This window comes from Trachymyrmex septentrionalis, unplaced genomic scaffold (assembly GCF_001594115.1).
Source record: "Trachymyrmex septentrionalis isolate Tsep2-gDNA-1 unplaced genomic scaffold, Tsep1.0 scaffold9, whole genome shotgun sequence".
NCBI classification, from domain to species: domain Eukaryota; kingdom Metazoa; phylum Arthropoda; class Insecta; order Hymenoptera; family Formicidae; genus Trachymyrmex; species Trachymyrmex septentrionalis.
In genome coordinates, this window is record NW_017306091.1 from 495,384 (window position 1) to 523,371 (window position 27,988).

Genomic DNA, 27,988 nt, shown 5'->3' on the forward strand with positions numbered 1-27,988 from the left:
TATGTGACATACAGCGATATATGTAGTGATTCTTAATTATGAGAGATATTGAAACAACCTTATTTTAATAAATCTTCAGATTTTGTAGGTAATTAAAAATCATTCTATTTATCGCTCTATATCAGACATATTTCCAGATCCAGTTTAAGTTACATAATACTTACGTCAATAAAAGTATGCATCACTTCCGCCGATAGATGTATATTAATACTATTTATAGCAACAGTAATGTCTTCATTACCACAAGATAACTTCTTTTTACAAATTTCTATATCACAGGGACGTAACAACCAACACGGGGACTCATAATTCCCCTGTCCTTTAGTCTTGGCATTGACGTTGGTCAATGTACAGACTACCGAGGAGGACCGACTGTGTCTGCTACTTTCAATAAACACTTCCGTTTGCATTCGTATTACGTGAGTGCTGCTCTTCTCTAAGTCACCGAATAGAAAGATGTCTGGTTTTTGTATTCTAATTGATATTGAAGTACCTAAACACATTAAAATTATTCAGTTTTTGATTTCTTCATTGTACAAAGTTTCACGTATACAATAGTATATACTGTATAAGAAAAAACTATTTTTATCTACAACATACATATGCATATAAATAAACTACCTGGCTGTTCCTTAAAATATTGAGAGCGATTTAATTTGTCAATTTCTGCGTTTAAAGTATTCCGGTTCTTGATTGAAATCAAATTAATTTGGGAAATTAATTCGATTATTAATATTTAGAAGATATTTTTGAAAATGAGAGAGAGAGAGGGGGGAGAGAAAGAGAGAGAGAGAGATGTCTATAAGAAAGAGCATTTTAAAAGTATTCCTAGTAAACTTATTTATAAATAGTTTTATATTTACCATCTGATTATTATTATCATATCCGTGATTGATAATTCCTTTCTCTATCTGTTCACCGGGTAAGGAATCTAGAAAATAACGTCCCAAATGCATCAAGAAAGGCACAGACAAATTAATTCGTATGTCTTGAATAAGAACATCGAAACACTTTTCCTCTGCTTGAGTACGACTATATGTTACATCGACTATAGGAGACATTGATACGGAAATACAGGATTCCAAATTTTTTTCTAAAGATATCGCCGGCGATTGTATTATCCTAAAACAGAAAACGAAATTGTGATTTTCAATAGTATTAAAGTTCTACCCAACATTCAACCATATACAATCAACCGATACAATACCTTTTCTTGATGACCGAATCCTTACGAGTATCCTGCAACAAGCAGCTTTGCAAAGACAATTTCATTTTCAAACTCTTGTCGCTATAAAAGTCCCATGTATTTATAGTTTCTCCAAAGACCAGTTTGCATAAACCGTGATTTAAATCGCGTACAGGAGAACTCAACACCTATATAATGCAACAAAAAATAAAAAAATATATATATATATAAACCTGTATCAATATTCAAGCGTACTAATTTAAATGAATATTTACTTCTTCTGTATCCATAAATAAATTTAATTGCAAACCCTCCAATGCAAGTTTTATGTTGACTTCGCATAATATTGTTTCATTGTGCGTTAAGAAATTTTCCAGTTTCTTCACCATAACGTCATCATCGTGGTTGGCATTCTTTTGCGAATCTTGTGTTAAAATTCTATCTTCATTCTCACCGATTTTCTTAAGCAATGGTATCTTAGAAATGTTATCTTGCCACACCGATATGAGGGATTTGAGATCTCTCTGACTTAAGTTTATATTTACGATATCAATAGCTCCTTGTATGTCGAATAAACCATAGGTTTGAAATTCAATAATGCTACGATACTCCGTTTTTCTCTTGATATCAAACTGAATTTGTATAGGTTCGATAATGGGTTCCTGAAATTACATATGTATGTTATTTCAATTTTAACAAACTGTTGTAACTAAATTAAATAAAATATTTGATTTTACCTGGACTTCTAAATCTCGAGTCAGAGTCATAATTGCTCTAGATACAGTCATAGATTTCAACTTTACCAAAATATTATCAATTATTAATTGATTGCTATCGTTAGCAGTCGCTTTGATTGATTGTACTGACTGTCCACTATTCTTAAAAAAATTTTCAACCGATAATACACCTGAAAATAAATATTTTAATAAAATGAAACTCTCAATTTGCAATTTGTGCAAATACTTCGGATAAAATAAAATTTTTTACCTGTATCAAAAACCAAGAGACTCGGGGCATCTTTCTTCTGTGGCAGTAAAAAAGTAGGCCCTTGTATGTCAATAAAAATATGCAGTTTTGTCGCGCTCCTTTTAAATAGTTCAATCCCTCCAACGAATTTATTTTTCAAGTAATATAAGAAACGCGTATAATATGTAGACGTAAATGGAATTATGAAATTCTATAAAGATAACTAAAATGAATATCAATAATCATAATAATACAAACACACACATTAGACATAAATATACCATACCCGTAAATCATATAGAATTTTAGAAATAATCACGCAATTTATTCGTCCAATAGAAAGCTTAAAAGTGCCATCCGACATAACGTCATCCTGATTTGTATCGATATCAGAGCATTTATATAATCTTGGTATGTGCCTCACATATTTCAGATCAAAAACTTTATCTTCATCAGTCGTCAAAATCTTTAAATAAAAATTAAAAAATATATATATATACTACACGTTTATACATAATATGTATATTATACAGTATAGAAAGATGATATATTCAATTACTTTGGAATAAAGCGTATCATCAATCAAATCTTCAGCGAGTATGCTCCTGAGATGTGCACGCAAAACCATTCTCTCATTCGCATTATAAATGCAATCATTTTCTAAACCCAAAATTTTAATTTCCATTAAATCTATGTCTTTATCGCAGAAACGTACCACTAATGAACTGAGCCTGGTTGAATAGTTTAGTTTAATTGCGTTTAAAAAAGTAATAAAATATAAATTAATAAATATAAATTGATGTTATTTGTATGTTCAATTTTTTATATTCAGAGTATATATTTATACCTGGTGGAATCGGTGGATCAATGTCCTTTTGCTCTCGTTTTACAATATTATTGCATATCTTGTCGACGTATTTAAATAAGAAGGTATCATGACACACACTGAAATAAAAGAATTTTTTATTTGTGTTGAAAGAATTAAAAGAATTTTCTCTGAAATATCTATGAAGATTTTTCACGTATAAAAATTGTTCTATTGTACTTACGTTTGAAATTTATGCCAGTAGTCTTTCATTTTCAATAATGCAGATCTATGAAAGTTTACGTTGATATTAAGCAGATTCACAACCAGCGAGCGTTCGATATTTTTGAAATGAGATTTAAAATCAGGGCAATTCGATTTAACCTGAAGAGAAAATTGATCAATATTTTCAAAATGGGAAACATAATATCATATCTCCATAAATTACCTTACGGTACGACACAACGAGGACTTCATACGATTCGTCGGTGGATATCAATTCTAGATATGATCCGGTAACACCAGCGTTTGTTTTATCAACCAAAAAAATCGATCCAATGCCAAACTGAACAGCAACGCCGTATTCCATTATGGCTGTTTCATAGTACAAGGTGTGCAATCTCAAATTTAAGTAAGGCTGTTCTCGATTATCCGTCATATCTTCCAGATTTACGGAGAACTAAATTTCAGATCGCTATCAATGACATTTTGTTTGTACAATAAAAATGTAGATGTTTAATATGAAATAATACTTGCCTCTCCTACGGCAAATCGAAGTAATAAATTAATGTGATTACACGGAGATATATTATCGTCAAATCCGGATAAATTAATTGTTTTAGATAATAATTCCAAGTCCTCTTCACTAATTTCTGAAGAGACGACACTCCTATTAAAAAATTAAAATTATTTTATGTGTGCGTGTGTGAAGTTGTCATTTCATCTTTTTGCACTTACAAATTTCAATGCAAGTTCTACTTGCAACCGCAATAGAAATATTAAAAATAATATTATATAAGATGCCAGCGCTTCGATTAAAAAATTGTTTAAAAATAATTAAAGGCCGGAACAATCGCTAAAATCTATCAGGAATTATAAAACTCTTCGAGAACTATAAAATTTCACGATCAAAATTATTTTTTTCGAATTTTAAAGTGTTATGGAAAGTCAGTACCTCAAATTTTCAAACGTTTTTTTTTTTTTTCAACTAAATTAATGGAACTATTTTTAAAACCAGAAAGTATAAAATTATCGTGGATAATAAAACTTGCATTAAAACTTGTGGTGCATAAAGATGAGATGCCAACTCCACACGTACTTTTATTGAAATGCATTGAGTGTTAATATTATATAATCATTACCTGTCAAGCTTTGGTACATTATTGGTAACAACTTCCTTAATGACTGATTTAAAATCACTATGCATCATTGCGACGGAAGGCAAGCATACACTAGATTGTACTTTCATCAATTCTTTCGTTGAAATAAAAATAATACTCGATTTTCGTTCGGAAATCGAATTTTTTAAGGTAGCTTTATATTTTTCAATATTGTTTTCATATAGAACTAGCAATTTATTCAAGTAATATGCCAGCAGTCGCAGTTTACTTTCCGATAGATTCAATTTCACGTTTGAGATGTGTACATTGAGTTTTGTCCTGTGGAACATTATATATTGAAACCTTGAAACAGACACATAAACAGGAGATTGTACGACGCAACTATTACCGTGGCAATTGACGATATTCAGGTCTAATACTGTATGAAAGAGTCACATTTGCTTGCAGCTTAGGCAACAAATGATACTCCGAGTCACTCCGTTTTCTCGCCGAGCGCCAATCATCGCCTGAATGACAAAATAAAATTTGTGCGCCGGAGAATACTATATTGAGTCTATCATAGAGTAATTCTTCCAGTTCCATGAGAGTAGCATCTTCCAACTGTAAATTCGTTGCTTGCAGCTCATTGATCAACATTATGTTACCGAAATCCAGAACAAGTATATGCCCACCTCTAAACAATGTGTGTATATGTAAAACGATATTTATTTGCATTTTTTTAAATAATTCTACAATCGTGTGTAAATATACGTACTTTTGAACTGATCCGTATTCGGGAAATATGATATAAGGACTTTTAATGTCTATTTTAAAGCTGATTCTCAATGTCTGCGAGACGATATCGTCCACAAAGTTCAAATATCTTCTTTTGACGCAATCCCATAGTCTGTATACTCCGCGAATCGTATCGTGAATGTAATTGGTGTTAAATTTGAAAAAATTTATAATTTCCACTATAGCAAACTGAAAATCAATCTATAAGTAAAATTTATAGAAAACCACAGACAAAATATTATTTGAAGCAACAAAAATATTATTACGTGATGATAAGTCACTTCGATAGCTTCCAGCTTTATGGATACCTCAAAAATAGGATCCATATTCAATCCATTTTTCTCAAAATCGATCGCCAAAAAATATGTGGATACATTTCCTGTCACATATAATAATTATAGTTAGTACCTTTGCAAGTTTATAGATCAGAGATAAATAGGCTTTTATTACCTGTTAATACATTATCCACTGTAATCAAAGGAACCAAATCGCCATCAGTTGATATAGCTTCAATTACAAAACTTTCAGCACGAACAGATATCTTGAAAGCTAATAACGTAGGCCGTGCCTCGATACTAGTCAGAAATTGTGTGACGGTTACGATCAACATTTCTTTGCCTTTTCTTAGGAGACTCAGACAACAATTTGCCAAAGTAAAATTTAATTTATAATCTGTAAAAAATAAAAAAATTCTTTAGATAAACAATACAAATCTTTCTTAAATATTGTAACAATTTTGTTTTAGTTAATATTAGTATATCAAGAAAAAATAGTTTAAATGCTCACCAATCTGTTTCAATATCTTTCCCGATTTTATTTTGAAAACAGGTGAGTTTTCTGTTACTTCTGGTAATGAATTTTGATTTTCAACTTTGTTGCATTGACCTGTTACAATTTGTGCTTGATCATTATCCGGTAATATGACTTCTGCATTAACATCTTTCGATGGACTCGTTGTTGTAATTTGGCACTCTCGCTTAATATCCTTGTTTCTCAATTCCTGTCTAGCATGTTCCCTAGCAATCACTATATTTAATATCGTCAGGTTGTCTTCATGTTTTTGCATATCCAATTTTAATTCTGTATCATTTGGTCGTTGCAAACATTGGATACACGCCTCTTTATAATTTCTGTAATTTCTTCTGTGTTGAGTTATATGCGGCCAAGTATATGGCTTAATATAATGATTCAAAACAAAATTATACGCGTATTTCCACCAAGATGATGGTTCCTCATATACAGTTTTCTCAGGACGATATTTAGCATGTGGCCTATAAATATAGTTATTTTTTAATCATTAGTTTCATTAATTCATTAATGTATATATCGTTAAATGAAAAAATTTTAAACATAAATTCACCTGTTAATAGTCGCACGAAGCAAAGAATCATAGATATGACAAAACGTAGCATATTGCGCTTCAGATAATTGCATTGCTACATCCTGGAGCACAACATCGACTAACATACGTGCAGCTTGCGTTTCTGTACCCTTGTGTATGATAACTTTAATCTTGGCCGTGAAGGGCTTCAACACTATGATAAAAACAATTCGTTAACATTTCGTTAAAATCAAAGCGGAAATTGAATTAATATTTCTTTTGAAGCAAGATAACGATAGATATATTCTGTAATTAACAAGAAATATCTCAAACATACAAAACTGAAACTCTTTATTCTTCATTCCAAACGTCTGCAGAGCTCTTTGCATCGTAATTTTCCACGCGAATAGATTGGACATGTCCCAATTACCCTGTACATTTATACAGGATTCAGTGTCATGATCCATGTACACACTGAGCGATTCCGCACGTACAAGCTGGTATACCGTTTGCGAATTTGTAGCACACACCCCGGGCTTCCATTTGCTGGAATTCAATACATTTCTAATAACAATACTGAATACACATAATTGAAAGAAACTTGACAATATACATTGTAGAATTACTTGTTGGTAGTCGTTATGGATATACTTTGTATACATATACCGCAGGCACAGAGGAAATTGCGCAATATTTTCTCTTCATATCTAATATGTACATTATTTATAGTAATTTGAAAGTTCTTCGTGACTGATGCTAGTAGACCATCAAATAGTTGAGGAGGTAGACCTATATAAAAAGATTACATAAATCAATTTAAATGTAAAAATCAAACATTGAAAAGCTATTTATTATCTATTATTTTCAACTGCAATTATAAAATTTTAATATACTCTTTCTTATACAAATTTAATATATAAAATTAAATCCTAACAGATGTGAAATAAATTTTTCAATAAGGCATTTTAGTAATAAATGATTCTAAATAAAAATATTTAATTATACCAGCTCTAAATATTTCATCTTCTTTAAGATCATCAAGTATCTTCTTTTTTTCAGCTCTCATCAAACGTTTTTGTATTTCTGGGTCGTATGGACCAGATAATGCAGGTACTGCTACTACGTATACATCCTTAAGAAAATGAAGCACATTTGCATAATTACTTTAATTTATATATTTATATCCTGTTATTGTGAGATATGGTCATATATAGATTATTCAATACCTCTATGCATATCACAATAGGTTGCGAGAAGAGTCCAGACCATGGTATTTTCAAAATAATTTTTCCTATCAAACCAATCTCTACTCTAATAGGTAGTCCCAGTTGATACTGTAAGTACAATTCATCAGGAATACACATACATATTCAATTATATATATTTTGAATTGTTTCTTTATTATCTCTGAATTATTAGAAAAAAGAAAGAAATCGTACCAAAGCCTCCGGCTTCAGTTTCAGGTCGGTGAGGCACGTATCCCCAGAGAAAATACCAACATTGAATTGCTCCGTGTCCAGGTCCTCCACGTATCTGCCCAGCAGACGGTTCAAAAATGCCGCGATAGCCCCCTCGAACATCGTCGTCGTCGTCGTTGCCTGTCCCGAGGATCGTAAACACCGGTGCCGCTTTTTATCTGTTCCGTGAGCAAGACGACGAGATCATATGGAATCGACCTGGGCCCCGGTCGTCGTCATAACCTCCTCGGGATTGTTGCAATTCGCAAAATAATTCAGTCATGCGCGACGTCGCCGCTATCCTTATTGATCTCGAATTTCATTTCGATGCTGCGCGATGCAACATCTACAACATCCGCCCGACGAACCCGTCTGTCTGCTGTGTCTGCTCCAGCTACGCTCACTCTACACTTCCTGCACTTCGCAAGAAGCGAAATAGATAGGGATAGAATATGTGCAGATTTGCTCAGAGATTAATTTTTCCTAATTTTCTCTGATTAATTTAATCGGTGATTAAATTAACTCAACTGATATATGCACTTCTAAGTAAGAATGTATAAAGTTATAATCTACATTAATTTTTCGGTAGAAACTTCAAGAACATTCACATGTTAAAAATTTCGAATTATATTCCCTAATCTAATCTTCTTTTCCATATGTTAAATTATATAAAAAGTTAATTTTTTATACTTGCATATCTTTGGTCTTCAAGTATAAAGAAGACAATGAAAATCATGATACTACATATTATATCATTTAAGAAATAAATTATAGATTTAAAGAGAGTAGCATCTCCAATTGCACCTTTTTTGATTAACTGCGCTTGAAATGAAAATACATGTCAAATTGTAACATCGAAGCGGGAAGTTGACAAAATTGCTTAAACTTAAACAATTATGAAAATATTACAGCAGAATTGTTTGTCTGCTGTTAATTAGTGCATTTAATGTTTTAATATTACTCTCAATTTTTATTTATAAATATATAAAATAAATTTATTTAAATAAATGCATATTATAGGGAAATATATTATCATCAGAAAACAAAGAGTTTAATATTGTTTAGATACAAAATCTTTTAAAATCTCTTCGTTGAAATAATTTTAATTCAGCGAAGCTTGCAAAATAAGCCAAAACTTTCTTCTATATAAATAAAATATATTTTTGAATGGAATAAATATATATATTGTAGTATGAGCATTTATTTTCATGTATGATACAAGATCGATAAAGATTCAAATAAATATTTACAATAATATCGTGTGTTATTATGACCATTGTTAGAGCTGGACATTCGATTTCTTTTCAAAAATTTTCGTATTATATAAAGATTTTTCCAAATTGATTCTAATATATTCAATACTTGCTTTAAACTGTTTTGAATATACAATATCCGAACTACTTAAAATTATTTCAAATATATGTATATCCAAAAAAAGTATATAGAAATGTTTAAAAGTTGTTACATCTAAAAAGTAAATTAATTAATTAATTTTGATTGATTATGATATCAATTACAAATATTACAAGCCAATTGATCACCAAATAACAGGAAGAATCCTATTTTCGGTCAAAATAAATCTCGATGCTTAATATTCATATAAAAATTTTTCAAATACATGTCTCAATTATAAAATTAATATATAAGTTCACTGTATTTTTACTGTTGATATTTTGGTAATAGCTTAAATTGAAGCAGAAACGTACGGCGTGCTATTCTTTTTTATAATTACATATTTACTATACTGGATATATATGTCGTTTAATAAATATTATACATTTTATTACTTTTGTGCAGTATTTACAACGCTGACTCCTAATCCTCTTTACTTATTATTAAATTGTTTGAATTAATAAATAATAATAAGGCTCTGTAAGTATAAAACAATATATGCAAAATAAGAGCAAAGAGCCAGTAATGTAATAACAAACTTTAATTAAATTAAGTTCAATCATAAATTACAAAACGACAAAACAAATCGAAAGTTTCGATTCCGCTCGAGTCATTTTCAATGTTGCGGTAATATTATTAGGTGTTGGAATTAATTCGTAGCGTTTTACAAGAGATGGCACAAGCAGTACACTATTTCGTTGTTACCTATAGTTCTGTATGCATTGTAAACAGCTATCATAGGACGTCATTTGCCGTACATAACCTTTCTTGAAATCATAAATAACAACACTGTATAATTCATTGAATATGTCAAAATTTGTGCCAGATAAAGTGTTTTTGCGGGGAGTTTTACTTCATTACTTTAACATGAAGAAAAGCGCTCGAATTGTGACTGGAGATGAAAAGTGGATCCACTACGACAATCCCAAACGGAGAAAGTCATGGGTTAAGCCCGGCGAACCATCAACATCAGTGGCAAAGCCCAATATCCATGGCTCAAAGCTCCTGCTCTGTATTTGGTGGGATCAGAAGGGTGTCATATACTACGAACTGCTAAAACCGCATGAAACCGTTACTTTAATTAATGTATTTTTTAATGTTCATGTGAAATAAATAACGTTCTTTCATTAAAAAAACGCTACGAATTAATTCCAACACCTAATAAAACATCACTATAAAAATATCTATGGTATTACACTCTTCATATTGTGTAGTGTCTTGCGAATCAGTTATATCAGAATTCAAAGTAGTCAGAAAAACATTCTTATCAATATCGGTAAAAGTGTTGAGAGTCATTAATAAAAAAGAGAGAAAACATAGATGGTAATCCATATCGCACAATGGTTTTTTCAAAAATTTTTTGAAGCAAATTTGCAAGAGTAGCGAACATCTGACTTCCACAATATCGAATAATGCAATGAGTTGTGAAAATTACATTACTGGCTCTTTGCTCTTCTTTTGCATATATTGTTTTAAATTGTTTGAATTTCGAAAGCCCTTTTATTGTGTTTATTATATAAGACTCTGAGTATGAATCACCTCCGGTGTTGGTCATACATTTATTGTTAATAAAAAGTACATAAATTCTTCAGTTCTATAAACTACGTTTAAATTTTGTCAAATTGAAACGCAATCGCAAATTGAGAGAGAGAGAGAGAGAGAGAGAGAGAGAGAAATCAAGATAGTTAGCTTTGCTAAATAAGTATCTTAAAAATCTGTAAAGAACTTGTGAAAAATATCAGCTAGAGTAGATCTGAAGCCGAATCGGTGCATAGTTTACAAAACTAAAAAATATGTTTGCAAAAATTTGAATATTATTAAGCACCAAGATTTGCTTCGACCGAAAATAGGATTCTCTCTTATTATATTTTTTATAGTACGAGCGTAACGCACAGTGCAGATGAATAAATTTTCATGCGTCCATTGCTCCTCTTCGGTGGTCTGGCAAATCATCAAAAGTATCTATTGCCAAGAAAACCTTTTTCAAACTACCGTTCGATACCGACGTTAAATTGTAGGTCTCGAATGTCTGTACAATTTGCGTGCGCATCACGTATGAGAAGTAAGTCTTGTCCCGACTTTGACATATTGCGCCATCGAATAAATTTTAGAAAGGATTCTTATTTCTACCTATAACGGTAAATCATCTTTGATTTTCAAAATATTTATTTGAGACTTAAAGACTGAATTTGAATTTGAAATTTCAAAAAACATTTTTATATATTAAACTTCCATCTTTTCCAATAATATGGAAACAATTTAAAATTTTTATCATATTCTACAGATTTTATCTTGAGCTCATCATTGGCCAACATATCAACAAAATATGGCGTAACAGGGAATGCTCACACATAAATAATTCAAAATTATTGAACAATGTTCTAATCAATGATAAAATGCAAAAAAGCTTAGAAACGAATATAACTGGATAAAGTGCGCTGCATGTACATTGTCGAAAAAATGATCTTCACATATGTACATCAAGATAGTTTTATTTTTTTCATCTATTTGATAGATTATGATCTTCATTTGATGCTACACATACTTTGAAACATTCTTTGATTGTAGACAATTGATAAAATTAGTTCTTCTAATTGGTTAATTAAATGTTTCGAAGTATTTGTAGAGCTAAGTGTACTGTATCCTTAGAAGTAAGATAAATTCTACCATTCGTCAACTATAAACAAAAACAAGATCGTCGATTTTTTACAATGCATATTAATCTACAATCATTCGCGATGTTTACAATGCATATTGATGTACAATCATTAGATTAACTATAGGTGTAGATAGTAGACGCTTTGTAGATAGTAGACTTTAGATAGTAGACGCTATTAGCGCTATTTGAATCATCCTTGGTTTAAGTTTAATAAACAACGAAGATAGAATGACAGAAATAGCGTTAATAGCGTCTCTCCGAACGCATCATATCATCTACCAATTTCGGATCAATTTCTTACATAGAAAAAATATAAACATGTTACGGGTACATAAATATGTGCGATATAATCGCAATTGCTAGATAGTTCCATTTACGTGGCAAGACGATGCTTGGTCTCGCCTGTATTTGAATCTATAATAATCTTCTCCTTGGCAGTTTTTACTTTTGAAGAGGAGGTACCTAAAGTATAAGTGTTGATCGTTTCGGTGAGCGGTAGGAATCTACCATCGGCGCATTCTTTGAACAGTAGTTCCTTCAATCGTTGACCCCTATCATTTTTGTTGTTCGCAGATATTTTCTCCGTTGTCAGCGTCAGCATTTCGACAATTAGATAGGATTCAGGCTTGTACAGTCTTGTGAAGTGCAGCTTGATATGCTCACCGACGTTTTCGTCTTTCCGCGGAATGTAATCGCAATGCGGGCACGGCGGCGTCATGCGTTCAATACCATGGCGACGCTTGTGTGAATCCATGACATCCTTATCGATGGTGGAGAACGGGCAGCTCTGGCAGCGAATCGTCTCTATATCGGTGTCGCCCGTTGACGGAATGATACCCTTCTTTTGCATTAACAATAAACTCTGCCTATCCTGATTAGAAGGTTGTAGCGCAGCATTGTTATTGGACATGTTATTAGCGGAAGAAAATGCCGTCATATTAGCAGCAGCAGACGATCTCGACGATTTACGTGATGATGCCGATATAATGTCAGTAATGCTATCGCTATCGATTGAAATCCGATCATCTTCGAATTGTCTCCGAGATGCCTGTGCTTCTGCGTTTGCCTGATGCTTCTTCAGATGCTGTACGTAATTCGCATAATATTTGACCGAGTAGTCGCACGTAGTGCAGCGATAGCGTTGCTTCGCACCGTGCAAAGTCAGATGAACTCTATATTGTTCACGCTTTTCAAAAGCGGAAGGACATTTGTGACACTTGTAACGTTTTTCTTTCAGACGACCATTCCGTAGGTAACCTGGATAAACGAAATTAGGATTGCCGCGCATAAAGACACCAAATTGTGGATCCGGAGGTGACTGCAGTGGAGATCCGGGAGAGGATGTTGAAGCGGAATCTACGGTAGATGACAACTCCGCAGTTGCTTGGCTAGTTTCATTATGTCGTCGGTGTACCACCTGATGTTTTAATAAATTTTGTTCCGTTTTCGATGAATAATCACAGTCATTACATTTGTATCGATTGTTTGAACCATGAAGCGTCATGTGGTACTCCAAAGCATCCAATTTGAAATAACGAGCCGGACACTTAGCACACGTAAACACTTGACCGGTCCTTTGAACGCTCTCCGTTGTGCCATTGACACTGTTATAACTGTTTGAATTTTCGTTGATTTCAACAACAATCCACGCGACGTTCAGCGCATTGTCATTGTTTTCCCGACTCTCCACTTCAACACACGCTGTCGTGGGCGGTGGATAACGCTGCGAGTGGCCGTACAAGGTCAACAGATATTTGGTACGCTCTTGATATTCTGATGAGTGCGCCTTTTGATGAGCTAACAGGTGCGCCGTTTGTCGCGCTGCATACGAGCACCATTGGCATGAATATGCTAATAATGTGGTGTGATAACGCAGATGGATACGCAACTCCTTTTCGCACAGAAATCGTGCTGGACACTTGCCGCAGCAGTGCACCAGACGGGAATCCTGTAGATCAGGCTCGGTGCCTAGCATGGGAGTGTGCGACAAACCAAGCAGAGTGACCAGATCGCTCACCTGTTGAGAATCAGGTCGCGTCTCATCAAAAAGACAGTGAACAGTACCGAGAGATCCTGCATGCATTTCTGTATGTGCGATCATGACTTCCCGACGCGTGCAAGTAAAGCTACAATCGGTGCAGGCAATCAAAGGACCCTGAGTTGGCATGTCTACGTGCATTGTCTCATGGTCGCTCACTTCCGCACGTCTCGATGAAATATACGGACAATGACGGCACTTAAGCATTTTCGTCAGTGTGCCATCTGGCCGTGATACCCAAACCAGTGGAGCATCCGGAAGAGCACGAGTATCCAAAAGAAGCGACGGCAGTGAATGCGGCTGAGATCCTGTGATTTTTGGAGATGTCGTTACATTGTTACGTGACGTTATTTGAATCACTTGTTCGATAGACGATTCGTCTTTTGTTCGAGAAGTACCTGTAACAAATGCTTAAATTACAGCACATGTTTAATGCATGATGTAACGGCACACATTATGCTACAACACTTGTTGCGTGGTAGAAGTCGTCAATAATCAATCAATTTATTGCTTTTCCATGAGAATGATTAGCTACCGCATCAATTTCCGCCGTCAAGCGTTATCGCGTCCTGTGTACCGGAGCTATTAGAAAAGTTGTTTGCTAATAAGTCCCGAAACACAATAGGAGTAGTAATGCCTGTTCTACAATCAAGTATTACAAGTTCATCAATTAATATCAATTACAAGTTGTAAGCCGTAAGAAATTGGCCAAGCACAATTAAATATAAAAAAAAAATAATCGACTATGATTGATTAATTTCTTATGGCTTATGGCTTGTGACCCTATTATAAAACAAGCTTAAGAATGCTGTCCCATTAATGATAATCAAATTTCAGAAAACGAAATTTCAGAATAAAATTAATACGATCAATCAGATTGTTACGCGTTACACGAATACGCTAAACTAAGTGATTCTGATTTGTTGTATTACTTTTCCGAAATTCCGATTGTCATGAAGCATCCTAAGTTCCCGCGCATGCGCATTTAAGCCGTAGACCAATATTTATAGTCAATTCTTGCATTTGTGATTGTCTTAAGTACAGTAGATATCATAAGCCAATCGGAGGGCCGTATTAACATCTCAAGACATTACTTAAGACAGTCTTAAAATAAGAACCAACTATGAATACCGGCCATAGAGACAGAATGAGACAAAATTGTTATTTATCTTTAGACCTGTTCGTTTTAGCTGAACTTTTTGCATGGTTAATTTTTTCTCTTTTACTTTCCAATATGAAAAGAAAAGGAAAAAAGATAAACCGTGCAATAACTTCAACTAAAAAAAACAAAAAAAAAAACAAATCTTATGTCTTATCTCTTATCTACAACTTCTTCTGTACAACGCACTTTAAATTACGGCGATTTGTTGATTACATTATTATTTGTGTATCAATTTAGATATCTATGGCTTGGCCAATATCTTACGGTTTAAATTTAAGACCAATATTTTATGCGTCGCACGACAAAGCTATTGATTGACTGCAGATCCGAAAAACTCTCTGTCCAGCAGCTAATTAACAGGTTTGAAAAATTTATTGTATATACAATAAAAACGCACAAATGTACAATAGTTCCTGAAGCTTACTACATCTGTTGTGTTTCAGAACTATAATGAATAATATGTACTGGAAACAATTAAATTTAGACCCAATTTCACTGTTCTATTACGCATCTATGGGAAAGTTACACCTGTCTCATTACCATGCATTCGATATATTGTGCAATTTATAAAACTTACTGCCTTCAGAAATTGATATTTGTGGCTGTTTACTCTTGGGACTGGATAATGGGAAATCCATATTCTGTTGATGCATAGCTGCCAGCTCTTCTCCATGAAGTCTAGCGTGCTCCAACAGTTCTCTGTGACACAATGAATAGTGCAACTGCATTATATGTTGTATTACATCATTACCTATATATATATATACGATATATCACGAAAATGCGTTAATTATTGTTAACGCAATTAATATTAATGTGATTAATATTAACACTTTGATCGCTGCATTTTTTTTAATCAATCTCTTGACGCTACATTATTATTTGTGGATATTTGCTCCATGTATGTAAAAGATACACGTGATATGATAATAAATATCATTCCTACGCTGCACATGTATAAATGCTAAAAGACACATTTATGGATTCGTATAGGTAATGCTTTAAAATACAATTTTATAAGTAAATTTTTTACATCAAAATAAATTTTTCAATAATTTGTTTTTTTTTATCTTTAGCAAAATTAATAAATCTCTTTAGAATTTACAATATATACCATGTAAAATTAATGCAAAATGTTTTCTACATAAATGATAGTAAATGTGTGTGTATTTAAATTAATATAAATGGGACTCATATAAATTATTACATATACATAGTAATTAAAGTTAAGTAAAAAAAAAAAATTAATAATGGGATTAAATCATAAGTTGGAAAAACGGAGCATTCATGTTAACAAAGCGAGTTACCAGCGACACATACGCCTTTGTACTAACGTAGTATGGACAAAGATAGCATTTAAATATAGCATCTAAGTTCGGCCGATGGTGCTTCTTGTGAATGGACAGAGTAGCAGCATCCGATGCTGAAAACGGACATTCCTCACAACTAAATGGATTCTGCAAAAGACAAAGTGGCACATTATATTAAAATGCATTAGTTATTTGGATACAAAGTTTAAAAAGAGCTAGATCTCACATTGTTTTACGTAACCTTCTTATAATCGTATATCTGTGGTGTAGTGGAACTTTTTACCATACTTTTAATTCAAACTGCAAGTACTATAATGTTTCATAACTAATTTTAAGATATTTCTGTTGTTCGTATAATTTCTCACATTTAATCTCTCTTATTTACATAAAAAAACGCAACAACCTAGTCTACTACAATTAGAAATAATTATATTTAACGAAATAGAACTTACCCTTTCTTCGACAGACTCCTGATTGGCAGATTCATAATGAGATTTAACATGCAGCAATATATCATCTTTGTTGCTATCTCGATAATTACAACGTTTGCACCTCCACTGATTCTGAGTGCGTTTACTCTCATCTACTGCTGTAGATATAGAGACCGCACCACCACCACTAGAGGTCTGTACATGCATCGTGATAGGATTGTTTTTCAACAAAGATTGCCCGCGATTTCTAACCGCTGCTTTGAGTGGTGGTGGAGGTCGCCTATCTACAGTATGACTGTTTTGATTTGTCTCGTTTGTTGATAAAATTGTGATGGGAGATTGTGGTGCTGAACTAGTCATCGGAACATACTCTTTATTGCCCACAATCAATAACTTTGATGACAATTCTTCAGAGTTTGCTTCTTCTATGCTACGCTGCTCCATACAATCCTCATCCCACGATTGCTGTTCTACCTGGAGCAGAGATATTGCGATATGTAAACGAAATTTCATGGTAGAACATATATTAGACGAGATGTCGGATGTCGTGAAATACTCTTGTCAAATAATATCATCAAAATTTTTTTATCGCGTTCATAATAAATAGGCGAACGTTTCAGTCAATTTTCACAAAAATCTCGAAAACATCGATCGAACTTTCATAAAGAAAGATAGAATCAATATCTTCCATCTATTAATTACTAAGAATATGCTTACAACAAGTGTTAAACCATAATCAGAATAAAGATCGAGATTGAGATTGAATTAGAATTTAACAAATCAAAACAAAGTTCAATAAATTTGAGATTAATTTTCTTTCTTCCGATTGATTAAATTCGAATTCAATTTCAATCTCAATCTCTAGTTTGATCACGGCTTTACAATGCAATAGTGATCAAGCGTTCGAGCGCCGTAACCGAATTGTGGTGCCGAGATTTTTTTCATCGTACATCCTTTTCGCAAGGCAATTATTGATCATTAAAATATTGCATCGATGTGAGAGATATAAAAACAATGAATTATTCTATGTAAAACTGAGATTCATTATTTCACCTGTGCGAGATATTTGTTATATTTGGAATAATTCCGTCGACCTGTCTCATCCGTCATGAGCACTCTGGCTCTCGTATGCACTGCGTCTTTAGCCGCTTTAAGCTTAATATGTTTTGTGATGTCCCATCGCCAGTTAGAACGATACGCGCACATTGAACACTCGAATGGCTTCCGGTTTAAATGACCGACTATATGTACGTGAAAGCGACTTGCGGTGGAAGCCCAAAATGGACAATGGGGACATTTGAATACTCGCCGCTTGCTCGGATGTGTCGGACCACCTTCGAACTGACAAAAATTCTTTTTTATCGTAACAGTAGAACTGCCAGTAAAGAATTAGAAATGTACTAGTAACCAACCAGAAAGAGAGATGCTCGACATCCACTATGCAATATGTAAAGCACATTCTTAATAATAAATGAAAAGAAAACAACGAGGCTCACTCTAGTTTCTAACGCTCACCATTTCGCGATACTTAAAGTTTTTTTTTAATGCATACTCCTACAAAATAGAGAGTTTTTGCAGTACCATTTATCCAGATACGGTGATCGTATCTAAGAACACGCTCTATCTTCTTCTTAACAACTTAATTAAGAAAAGAATAACGTGAACGCTAAAATTCACCATATCTGGATCCACGTTATTACAAAAATTTCCTATTATCTTGTATGTACTAACACTAAACCAATACCACCAACAGCAATACTTGTAAATCTTAAACTATTTTATAGAAACGCAAAATAAACCACATAGCCAAAATAGAAAAATATCCACATAGCAATGAGAATTTACTTTATATAGCATTCTCATAATGCCTTCTACGATAAACTTTTCAAATTTCAGTTGCTTTATACAGACTTTTGATGATGTTCGCATCTAGAGTCACGTTTGTGCAGTAGTTTTCTTATCGTATATTTAAATTATTGTTATCAAGCACCGTACCGGAGGTCCAGAAAAATTTGATCCTCTGAGATTGGTGTCCCATTCCATTTGCGACGGAAAAGAGAATTCGTCACGGTACGAGATCATGCGGATGTCCGAGCGATTCGTTACTTTCTCTAAACTACTATCGATGGACGGCGCCGTGTCGTCACGCGAATGGCAGCATTGCATATGCGTTTGGAGATCGATTGTACTCTTGCACCGTCTTCTACACTTAGGGCAACGTGTCGTGCCCACGGACACGCTGAGGGCAGTGTGGTGCGTCTGTTTGTGGCAAGTTAGCTCTTCCATGCTACTAGCTTTAAACGTACACCAGCATTTCAAGTCGTTCTCATTACTTACAGCTACCTCCGGCACACTGTTATTAATCGACGTCGCTGTCGTTGTTAACTTTTCCTTTAATTTATCAAAGAAGGAAGCATTCTTTCTCTCAAATACACCAGTCACAGTATTGAGATTCCTCTTCGAATTCGCGGCCTGAAAGCAGATGATAGCGAGCACCGATATAATGCGTGTTTCGCGTAATATTTTTTAGGGCAAAAAAATTAATAATTTCAACCAACCCCCTTGTTTCCGTACATCTTGGCAAGTTCCGTCTCTTTCGCAATTTGCGCCAATTCAGGTCTCACTCTAACGCGTGGAACTTTCAGCAAGGTTGTAGATGGCCCGCTATTGTTGAAAGTATTATTGGACTTGATGCTCGCTAGGCTCAGTGGAATTAACATCGGCAGTGGTTTTCTTGGCTTTGATGAGATAACCGGCGCGTGACATTCTGCTAAATGGCGTTGCATCTCGGAATCCCAAGCTGTTATAAATTGGCAGCCCTTTTCTTCGCATTTTAATGCAATGCACTCTGCATTAGCCAGGGCGCTTTTCTTATCGTCTATTGAAATTAATGAATGATCTGATACGAACGAGTCAGAAGAAGCGGCTGACGTGGTTGTACTTCCACTTTTATTTAACGCTTCTCGAAAGTCACTGGCTCCAACCTAGCAGACATTAAATACGTTATACGACGTGATTAATCAACGTGTTTTAACGTACGAAAATTACGATTATATACTTGCTTGTAATACCTGATTATAACGTCTTGGACTATTTCGTGGCTTACGTTCGAAATCGTTATTATTTTTGTTGATCTGACCCACAGGTGGATCATGATGATACGATTCATGCACCGTTAAGCTCTGACGGATATCAGCAGTAAAATTACATGCACGACATTTGAAAGCACCTCCACCTCCATGATTCCGCATGTGTCTATCTAGATTCCACTGAAAAACAGCGTTAAAGACACACATATAATCTATATAATCTCAAAAGTGTAATCGTAAGCTTCTTTACAAAACCCTGGAAAGTTTCTGACATGCTTAATCGCTGGGAAAACCAAGTAGTATGAGGAACAAACCTTATACGCTGAACTAAAATCACAAGCATCGCACTTGATCATCGGCATAGAATGATATTTAACATGCTTAGCATAACGCGCTTTGATATGCGTCACGTAATCGCATTTTGCGCATCGAAAGAATTTTCTTTTCAAATGATGCACTCTTTGGTGATTTTCAAGATCTTTCACGTTCAATGCAACATACGAACACGCAGGGCAACGATTTTCAACTGGACTGTGCTCATTTTTGCCCTAAAATTACAATAAAACATATTCCTGCGACCTATGAGTATGTATCTTGAATATCATTGTTTTATTTAGCACACCGTCGCTCGCTACACGAAATTACGGTAATTGCGCAAAATATAGCACCCTGCATCTCTAATGACCCGTAATTATCGGACGACCTTCCGTTTTTAAAACGGAATTTTCTTTCGATTTTGATTTAACTTTCCGTTTTAAAAACGGCCATGTTAAAAAGAGAGAGAGAGAGAGAGAGAGAGAGAGAGAAACAGAGAGAAAAAAAGAAAAAAAAAGTAAAAAGAAATATAAGAATATAAATCAAAAAAACAAAGAGCATAAAACACTTAGCAAAAAACATCAAGGCATGTATGTAAAAATCATTGCTCACCTTATATTTATGATCCTTTCGCAGGTGCTCGAAGTAGGCCTTGATACTGGACAGCATTTTCGGTGGTTTGCAGGTCTTGCATTCGTAAGACGCTCGCTCGTTCGTGTCGATGTTGATCGTCTCCTCGGAATTCACCGCGACGGCGACGTCGACGTCGACGTCAATGTCAATGTTGCCGTCTAGCGATGTTGTCGCCTCCTCGTCGACGGCGGTCATCGTCAGCTCGCTGTCGTTGTCATCCTCGTCCATCTCGCTCACAGCAGTATCAGCAGTCACAGCGCCGGACGCGAACGTGTCTTCGCCCTTCCTCGCATCGTTTTTCTTCGCATCGTGTTCCACCTCGTGACTCGCTACGGCCCCTTTAAGGTTACCTTCCGGTCTCGGCGTCGCGGATGTCGCAGCGTCGACGATGGCGACGGACTCCGTTGTTCTCGCTCGCCTCTGGTGCTGCTGCCGCGGTCGCAGTACACGCAACCGGGGCAGCTTTCCCGACATCTTGGACGAGAGCCGCGCGCTTCCGCGCAAACTTCTTCGCTCGCCCTTGCCTGCCGCAGGAAACATGGCGCCCGCACCGATCTCGCTCTTTCCTCTTTTCTCCGCGCAGGAATAATTATATTCACCACGTTTTCTACAGTTCTTTACCATCCAGCGCTAGGCCCCATCATTATCGTTGGACTTTGGTTTCGCCTGGCAATAATAATTAATGATTACACTTGTGGCACAATTATTGCGACTGCCGCTACTTGCTGCTGCTGTAGTCGCTGCAGGCTGCAGACAGCAGTACAGCACACAGCAGGCGCATTCACGTGTCGCACGGCACGGCACGGCACGGCACAGCACGACGGGGGCGACGACGCTTTTCGTTGCGAACGCCTCGAACGTTCTCGTCCAACCGCTCTCGACTCTTACGCGAGTCAAGAGTAATTAAAAACCTTTATCGGCGCGATATCGCGGTCGGCCAGTGGCGCGCCGACTGTATTTTCTGTTGTATTGTTGTTATTGAGTCGTTATAACAACGATGCAACTTTTATTTACCATCGTCGACGTCGTCGTTCTCTTTAACCGTCGTGAGCGCGTCGTGGCCTGAATAAATTCCGGTTCACGTTACGGAAATATCAACTAGACGTATGAGCGATGCGTGCCACTGCGTGTCTGTTTTTTCTCATAATGGAAGCGACACAGACACGCGGCAGCAACCCAGCAACCGCAGCAGTGGTGGTGGTGGTGGTGGTGGTGGTGCTTGTCCGCCATATTTTCTTTTCCTTTTTTCCCGTCGATCGTAAAATTTTGGAAGATCCGGCGAGAAAATAAAATCCGCGTGATAAGTATTATTCTCCGAAGGCCACGACGTTTCCTCTCGCGTTCGATCTCTCCTCTTTTTTTTTTCCCTCCTCCTGCTCCTCCTTCTTCTCTTTACCTCCTCCTTTGCCGCCACCACTCTAATCGCGACGTCGCGAGGTTGGATGGTTGGATCTATCGGATAAACGCGCCTGCAAAGCAGGAGCGTATTGCGATCGTTAATACTCCGCGAGGACGTGTCGCCCGGATTGACGCCAGCCCTTGTATTCTGTAACTCGTTATGCAGTCGTTCGTATTGCGTGTGTTCGTAACGACAGTTGCACAATTTTTTTTTACTATATAAAATATCTGTCGTTATGAGCACATAACGATTGCATAACGAATTACAGTCAATGCAGGGGCAGTTGCGCGCGGCCATCGCGAAAATCTCGGAGTCACGTAAAATCACGCGCGGTATATATATATATATATATTTACACATTGATAATGCGACTTCTTCTTTTCCCCATCTTTTCCCTATATGCCAGAATCACTCCTACCGAGCGCGATTTTCCAGATTACGTCAGGAGATTGCGAGAAAACGCAGCTGCTCCGAAGAATCTAAAGTCGGCTAATTCTATATAAGGGGTTAAATCATGTAACTTTTTCCCTGACGCGGAAATATGATGAAAAGTGAAAATTTGTATGTGTATATATGTGCACACATACATACAGTTTTTCACTTTTCACATTTCCGCCCTAGAGAAAAATGTTCATGATCGATCACCTGTTTTCTATAGTTAAAAAAATATATTGTACACTTTAATTTTGGAACTTAAAGCGAGATAGGTACATATTTGGCTGGGTTTAGTTAGAGAAGCAACTGCAGCTCTGCAACGGTTGTAAAATTCTTCAATATGATTGGTTCATACATTTGGATCCGTAAGGAATCAAAAGTAAGAAATAGAACCAATCGTAATTGAACACGGCCATTGACTTGCGGCGAAAGCGAGAGAAAGTTTAGTGGAGGAATAAAAAAAAACGATCTATACATACAATTTTTAAAAAATTCACGTTCTCGCGTTAGGAAAAAAGGTATATGATTGATTTCTTTCTTTATTCTTGCACTTTCCTGCGTCCTAGGAAGGTGCCAGAACAAAGAGGGGAAAAAAGAGGGAGGGAGAACCAACCGCGCAGACCTAACGTCGATACGGCGTCTCGCCGGCTCCTCTTCCGCTCCAAATGTCGCCGCACGAACGTCAACGTAAATATGGCCGCATTTCCAATAGCGACGATCGACGTTCGATGGCCGTGTCCTGATCGACTCGATCGACGTGTCTATGTAAACGCGCGAGCCTGTAGACGTTCTTTTTGAAACTTCCACCGCTCCATCGACGCTTAAAAGGAAGTACACCGTAGAGCGGGGAAGAAGGGGAGTCGCGAAAAAGCGCAGGCGATACAGCTGGAGTCGAGTCGATGATGGCCACGACCGATGATGTAATATGTATCGCGACAATCGGTCGGAAAGACCAAATCACTATTAGCTTTATACGATCACGCGTAGATCGAGTTTAGTCAAGTTTAGTCAAGTGGCTCCCACGGCCGCGAGGAATGGTATCAACGTGCCGCGCGGCGCCATGATTAACCCCGGCGCTGCTGGCCAACTCTTGCCCGCGATACTCTAGTCGCGTATACAGTCGTATAGTTGGAGGAAACGCCTTCATCCGCGAGCGTTTGAGTGAATTGAATTCAAATGATGTGGACACCCGAGGAGCTTTTTTAACTCTTCCTTCGAAAACCGGAGCTTTCTCAACAAAGTTGTAACTTACGCACTGAGAAAAAAATTGTTTATTTGACTAAATTAATTTAGTTAAATAAACAATTTTTTTCTCAGGAAGATCCTACATGCTTTCTAAAGATTTTTGAGATTGTTGAATTTGATTCTGATTTCCAAAATTCTAAAATTTAAATTTAAAAAAATAATCTGATTACCGTGAAATTATCGATTCTAGAACATTTTTTGACATATCTCTAAGTTTGAATGTGCAAGTCTGGAAATATCAAATTTCAAAAGGATAGCAACCTCTAGGAGAGTATAGAGTTCACATTACAGAGTTCACATAATCATTTGAAGTCAGTTGGAAATCATCAAATCAGTATAATCTCTAAATTTTGCCACATGCATATATGCTACAGTAGAATTTTCATTTATACATGACAATAAAATATTAACATATAACACTATTGAAGCTCACTTTCTGCTTTGCATCATTATCTACTTATTTATACTACTTAAGATTAGATAATATTTATTTTTATCAATATTTTAGAAAATTTCAATGGCAGTTATTCAAACGTTTTCCAAGAATTCCAACTGTCTCTAATTATTACTGTTTACCTTTTTTAAATTATTAAAATAATGCTTGTTTCTATTAATGCAGATTTTAACTTTAATCTTGATGTAACTTACTTATCTTCTTCTAGTTCTAAGAATTAGAAAATAAGAATAAAATATAAATTAAACCCAGATTAAAGTTAATCTATTGACAGAAATAAACATTAAATATGAACATTAAAAAAAAATAAAGAGTAAATTGAATATTGAGATTGAAAGTTAATCTTATATTGATGGAACTGGGCTTAATGGGATTAACTTATTTTTTATCATTTATTTTGTAATTCTTAGAACTAGAAAAGATAAGAAAGAAATTAAACGAGATAAAACTAATCTACATTGAAATGGAGCATCAAACGTATATGGCCCGGTTTTACAAGTGTAAGATTAACTTCAATCTCGGTTTAACTTACTATTTATCTTTTTCTATTTCTAAGAATCAGAAAAAATAGATAACAAGTTAAACCAGAATTAAAATTAATCTTACATTTGTGTGGAACTGGACCTTTCTTGTTTTCTGCCATTAAGTCTGTTCTACAGTTATGCCTTATACCTGTTCTACAATATAAATGTTCGCAAGTCGTAAGCGATAAGAAATTAGCCAATTACAGTTGAATATGAAAAGAATAATCGACTACGATTGGTTAATTTCTTACGGCTTATAAATTGCGACTCTATTGTGTAACAGGCCTTAGCCGAACTCCGATAGATGCGCGCGCGCGTGCAAAAGTGCACGATCGACTTTCGAAGGAATCATCATCAACGATTAGCACGATCAATTTACTCGGCTGATGATTCCGTCGATCACCTTCGTTCCAAGAATCAATTCTTCACCATTCTTTTCCAGGCGCAATCGAAAAAAAGCTCAAGAGAAAAGAAACCGAAAACGAAGGAGTCAATCGGAGGCGGCCATATTGAGAGACCAAGAATCCTCGAAGTCGAAGATCTTTGCCATTTTCCGCATCTTTTTTACTCCCAAGTGTATTTATTTCCGATAATCTACGAAAGACAGTTCGCGGGTATATTAATAGCGCGTAAAGTACCGTCCCGAGACGATTAATTGGAAACAAACCTTCGTACCACCTGCTCCGAGGCAGTATAACGTCTCTCGTAGTGGGTCTCGATATTATTGTACACGCGACCACTTTATCGGCAACGACGATAATTAATGTCGCGTCATCAGCGATGGTGCAGACGGTCGAGTAATCAAGCAGCCAACCAAAAGAACCCCCTCGAAGATCCACTAATCGTCCAGACGTTCAATCGTAATTCGTTCGTCCATTCATCAGTTAGTCTGATGGTTGCGTCGATTCTGCCTCAAAAGTATCGATGGTGATACGAAAAAAAGATCGTCGTCGCGACGTCGGTAGCCGCTCTCTTTCTTAGTTTCCTTTTTCCCCACCTTTCAATTATCTCTATCCCTCTCCATCTCTATCTATCTCTCTTTCCTCTCCTTCACTCCGATCCAACTTGTTTAATTCTTGCCGAGCTCTTTTCCGTTCTCTCCGGTTTGCCGGCTTCGATCACGAATATCGCTCTTTCGTCACCGGAGTCAGCACTGGCCGTCGGAGCGGATGGCGAATCGTGGAAAGACTACGAGAAGGCGAACAGGCGCAGCCCCTTCCCTCCCCCACCTTCGCCGCGCCCTTGTTGCTTGTGGTCGGCGTCGGCCGATCAGCAGAAGCAACGGTGATGGCGATGTCGCAGCCCGGGCGCCCTCTGCAATCCTCTGCAATTCCGATTCCGTCCCGAAGCCGGAAGAAGCGCGTCATATTCCTCTCGACGGTTCCTTCTTCCCGGTGTTTCGTTCATCCGTTTCAGGGTGCCATTTCATTTGTGCGTTTTCGCCATGTACGATAAATGCGTGCAGAACAGAGCGATCCTCGGATCTTTACAGCCAATCAACAGCCTTGAAAATTTCATTTCATACATCGTACGATAAAAAAAAAACACACAAATAAAATAGCAATCTCAAACTGTTTTTCTTTTAAAAGACACAGTCGATACCAGGGTTGTCTGATTGGGCTACTTTCCGCTATTTGGATTACTCAAGAAGCAAATTTGCGATGAAAAATGGCTTCTGTGCCAATTACGAATTGACGAAATTGGACTACCGTTGCCTAATTGTTTTTTTTTTATTGGACAAGCAAATTGCGAAAAGTAGCCCAATCTTACAATCGTGATCAATACAAATGTCGTTCCATCCTTCTTAACATTCAATGAATAACAAAGATAGAACGACATTTGTATTGTCTGTGCCTCTTAAAAGCAAAGCAACCTTAATTGATTCACCGGAAGTTCTATGGTTCTGGGCAGTTCCCGAGGGAGAAACTACTCTCATCATTCGGATGTTCGATGTCATTTAATTACATAAAGTACAACAGAGAGATCCTATAATGGATCTCAACTATTCGAGAAAAATACAAACGTTGAAAGTATCGAGTCCTAGGTATCCATCTTTTCTCTAGGGTGAAAATAAAATTTTTATTGTATATGTTTGTGTGTTTATACGTAAAAAATTTTTACTTTTCACGTTTTCGCGGTAAGGGAAAAATTACATGATTGATCTTAAGAGCATGGATTATAGAACTATTCAGTTTTCCCTAAAAAACATAATAGAAATCTAGGAAACAATTAAATACTCCCAATAGAATCCATTTTGAACAATTCCATACGTATCCTACTCTCCGTTTATTTCTCAGAACGGTCCATTTTAATCCTTTCTATTCTCGTCGCGGAGACGTCTTTGTCGTACATCGTATTTTCATCCCGAGAATCCTCTCTTCCGTCCCGCAGCGGTAACACCTTAGAATCTATCATTCCTACTTAGTCACGTCTCTTATCGTTTGCTATTATTACCGCTAATTGTCTCTTCCTTCCTGGCAAACTCGCTGCACTAAGCACTCGGACGGGAACGTCTCCCTCGCCGCTGCCTTTCAGGGTCGCCTACTTTTCGGTCCTGACGGAACCACGTCGGTTCGTCTCGGCGGTTCTCGGTCTGCAGATCTCGGCAGCCGAGAACAAATCCTCGGAGCAGCAGAATATATCGACATACCGACCATGTGTCTCGCCGATATGTCGTTTCCTCCGGGGCGGAGCAAAGCGCATCTCTTATACAGGGTGTCCCAGGCGTCCGGACGATACTTTCTGTCAACGGAAGTGCTGACGATAGTTTTTGCTCATTTACTATTGTGTTTTCAGCATTAACATCCTACGCGGTTCAGAAGCCGCAATAGGAATTGGGGATGTGGCAGCTGATCACATACACACCTACACCCTACCCACACACAAATGATACACACTCCTTCTATTCCCGTCCGGAAACTTAAGTACGTATTGTGGAATTATTCGGAATAAATTCTAATCGGAATTATTCAATTATTTCCTATATTTCAGAAGTAATTATAAAGGAAATAGTAAAAATATAATAATAATAAATAATATTATAATATATGTAT

At 36.2% G+C, this 27,988-nt stretch overlaps 2 protein-coding genes across 8 annotated transcripts in view; both read right to left on the reverse strand.

Annotated features, from left to right (window-relative positions):
* LOC108755857 (vacuolar protein sorting-associated protein 13A-like) overlaps positions 1 to 8,214 on the reverse strand; it is a 17,822-nt gene extending 9,608 nt beyond the window's left edge. Inside the window, 25 exon segments of the mRNA XM_018499197.1 lie at positions 165 to 493; positions 622 to 688; positions 864 to 1,122; positions 1,208 to 1,374; positions 1,462 to 1,848; positions 1,924 to 2,093; positions 2,174 to 2,363; positions 2,439 to 2,618; positions 2,712 to 2,910; positions 2,999 to 3,097; positions 3,202 to 3,341; positions 3,406 to 3,636; positions 3,708 to 3,846; positions 4,319 to 4,615; positions 4,686 to 4,970; positions 5,052 to 5,260; positions 5,338 to 5,450; positions 5,522 to 5,743; positions 5,858 to 6,342; positions 6,432 to 6,606; positions 6,730 to 6,938; positions 7,019 to 7,181; positions 7,398 to 7,524; positions 7,619 to 7,726; positions 7,832 to 8,214. Of these exon segments, the coding sequence (XP_018354699.1) occupies positions 165 to 493; positions 622 to 688; positions 864 to 1,122; positions 1,208 to 1,374; positions 1,462 to 1,848; positions 1,924 to 2,093; positions 2,174 to 2,363; positions 2,439 to 2,618; positions 2,712 to 2,910; positions 2,999 to 3,097; positions 3,202 to 3,341; positions 3,406 to 3,636; positions 3,708 to 3,846; positions 4,319 to 4,615; positions 4,686 to 4,970; positions 5,052 to 5,260; positions 5,338 to 5,450; positions 5,522 to 5,743; positions 5,858 to 6,342; positions 6,432 to 6,606; positions 6,730 to 6,938; positions 7,019 to 7,181; positions 7,398 to 7,524; positions 7,619 to 7,726; positions 7,832 to 7,972 (5,091 nt within the window). The 5' untranslated portion in view covers positions 7,973 to 8,214.
* A 3,449-nt stretch (positions 8,215 to 11,663) lies between these two features.
* Positions 11,664 to 26,109, reverse strand: LOC108755957 (zinc finger protein 91-like). 7 transcript variants are annotated; one of them, XM_018499434.1, is made up of 11 exons: positions 25,603 to 26,109; positions 20,858 to 21,544; positions 20,245 to 20,478; positions 19,913 to 20,110; positions 19,400 to 19,825; positions 18,837 to 19,313; positions 17,895 to 18,182; positions 16,863 to 17,315; positions 16,421 to 16,557; positions 15,678 to 15,799; positions 11,664 to 14,336 (listed from the first exon to the last, which is right to left on the reverse strand). In XM_018499434.1, the coding sequence occupies exons 2-11, from the start codon at positions 21,500 to 21,502 to the stop codon at positions 12,274 to 12,276; spliced, it is 5,043 nt and encodes a 1,680-aa protein (XP_018354936.1). In that variant the 5' UTR covers positions 21,503 to 21,544; positions 25,603 to 26,109; the 3' UTR covers positions 11,664 to 12,273. The 7 variants fall into 7 exon arrangements, with proteins under 7 accessions (XP_018354936.1, XP_018354938.1, XP_018354937.1 ...); XM_018499436.1 differs by lacking the exon at positions 25,603 to 26,109 and adding an exon at positions 23,326 to 23,502; XM_018499435.1 differs by lacking the exon at positions 25,603 to 26,109 and adding an exon at positions 21,893 to 22,088.
* Between the last annotated feature and the right edge of the window lie 1,879 nt (positions 26,110 to 27,988).

Excerpts from the sequence above, each read along its gene's own strand:
- LOC108755957 (XM_018499434.1), bottom strand. The coding sequence starts at position 21,502 with ATGGTAAAGAACTGTAGAAAACGTGGTGAATATAATTATTCCTGCGCG. Across the intron at positions 17,316-17,894 it reads ATAACAAATATCTCGCACAG|GTAGAACAGCAATCGTGGGA; the intron begins GTGAAATAATGA and ends TCTCTGCTCCAG. Across the intron at positions 14,337-15,677 it reads AATATCAATTTCTGAAGGCA|GTACTTCTCGAACAAAAGAC; the intron begins GTAAGTTTTATA and ends CATTTGTTACAG.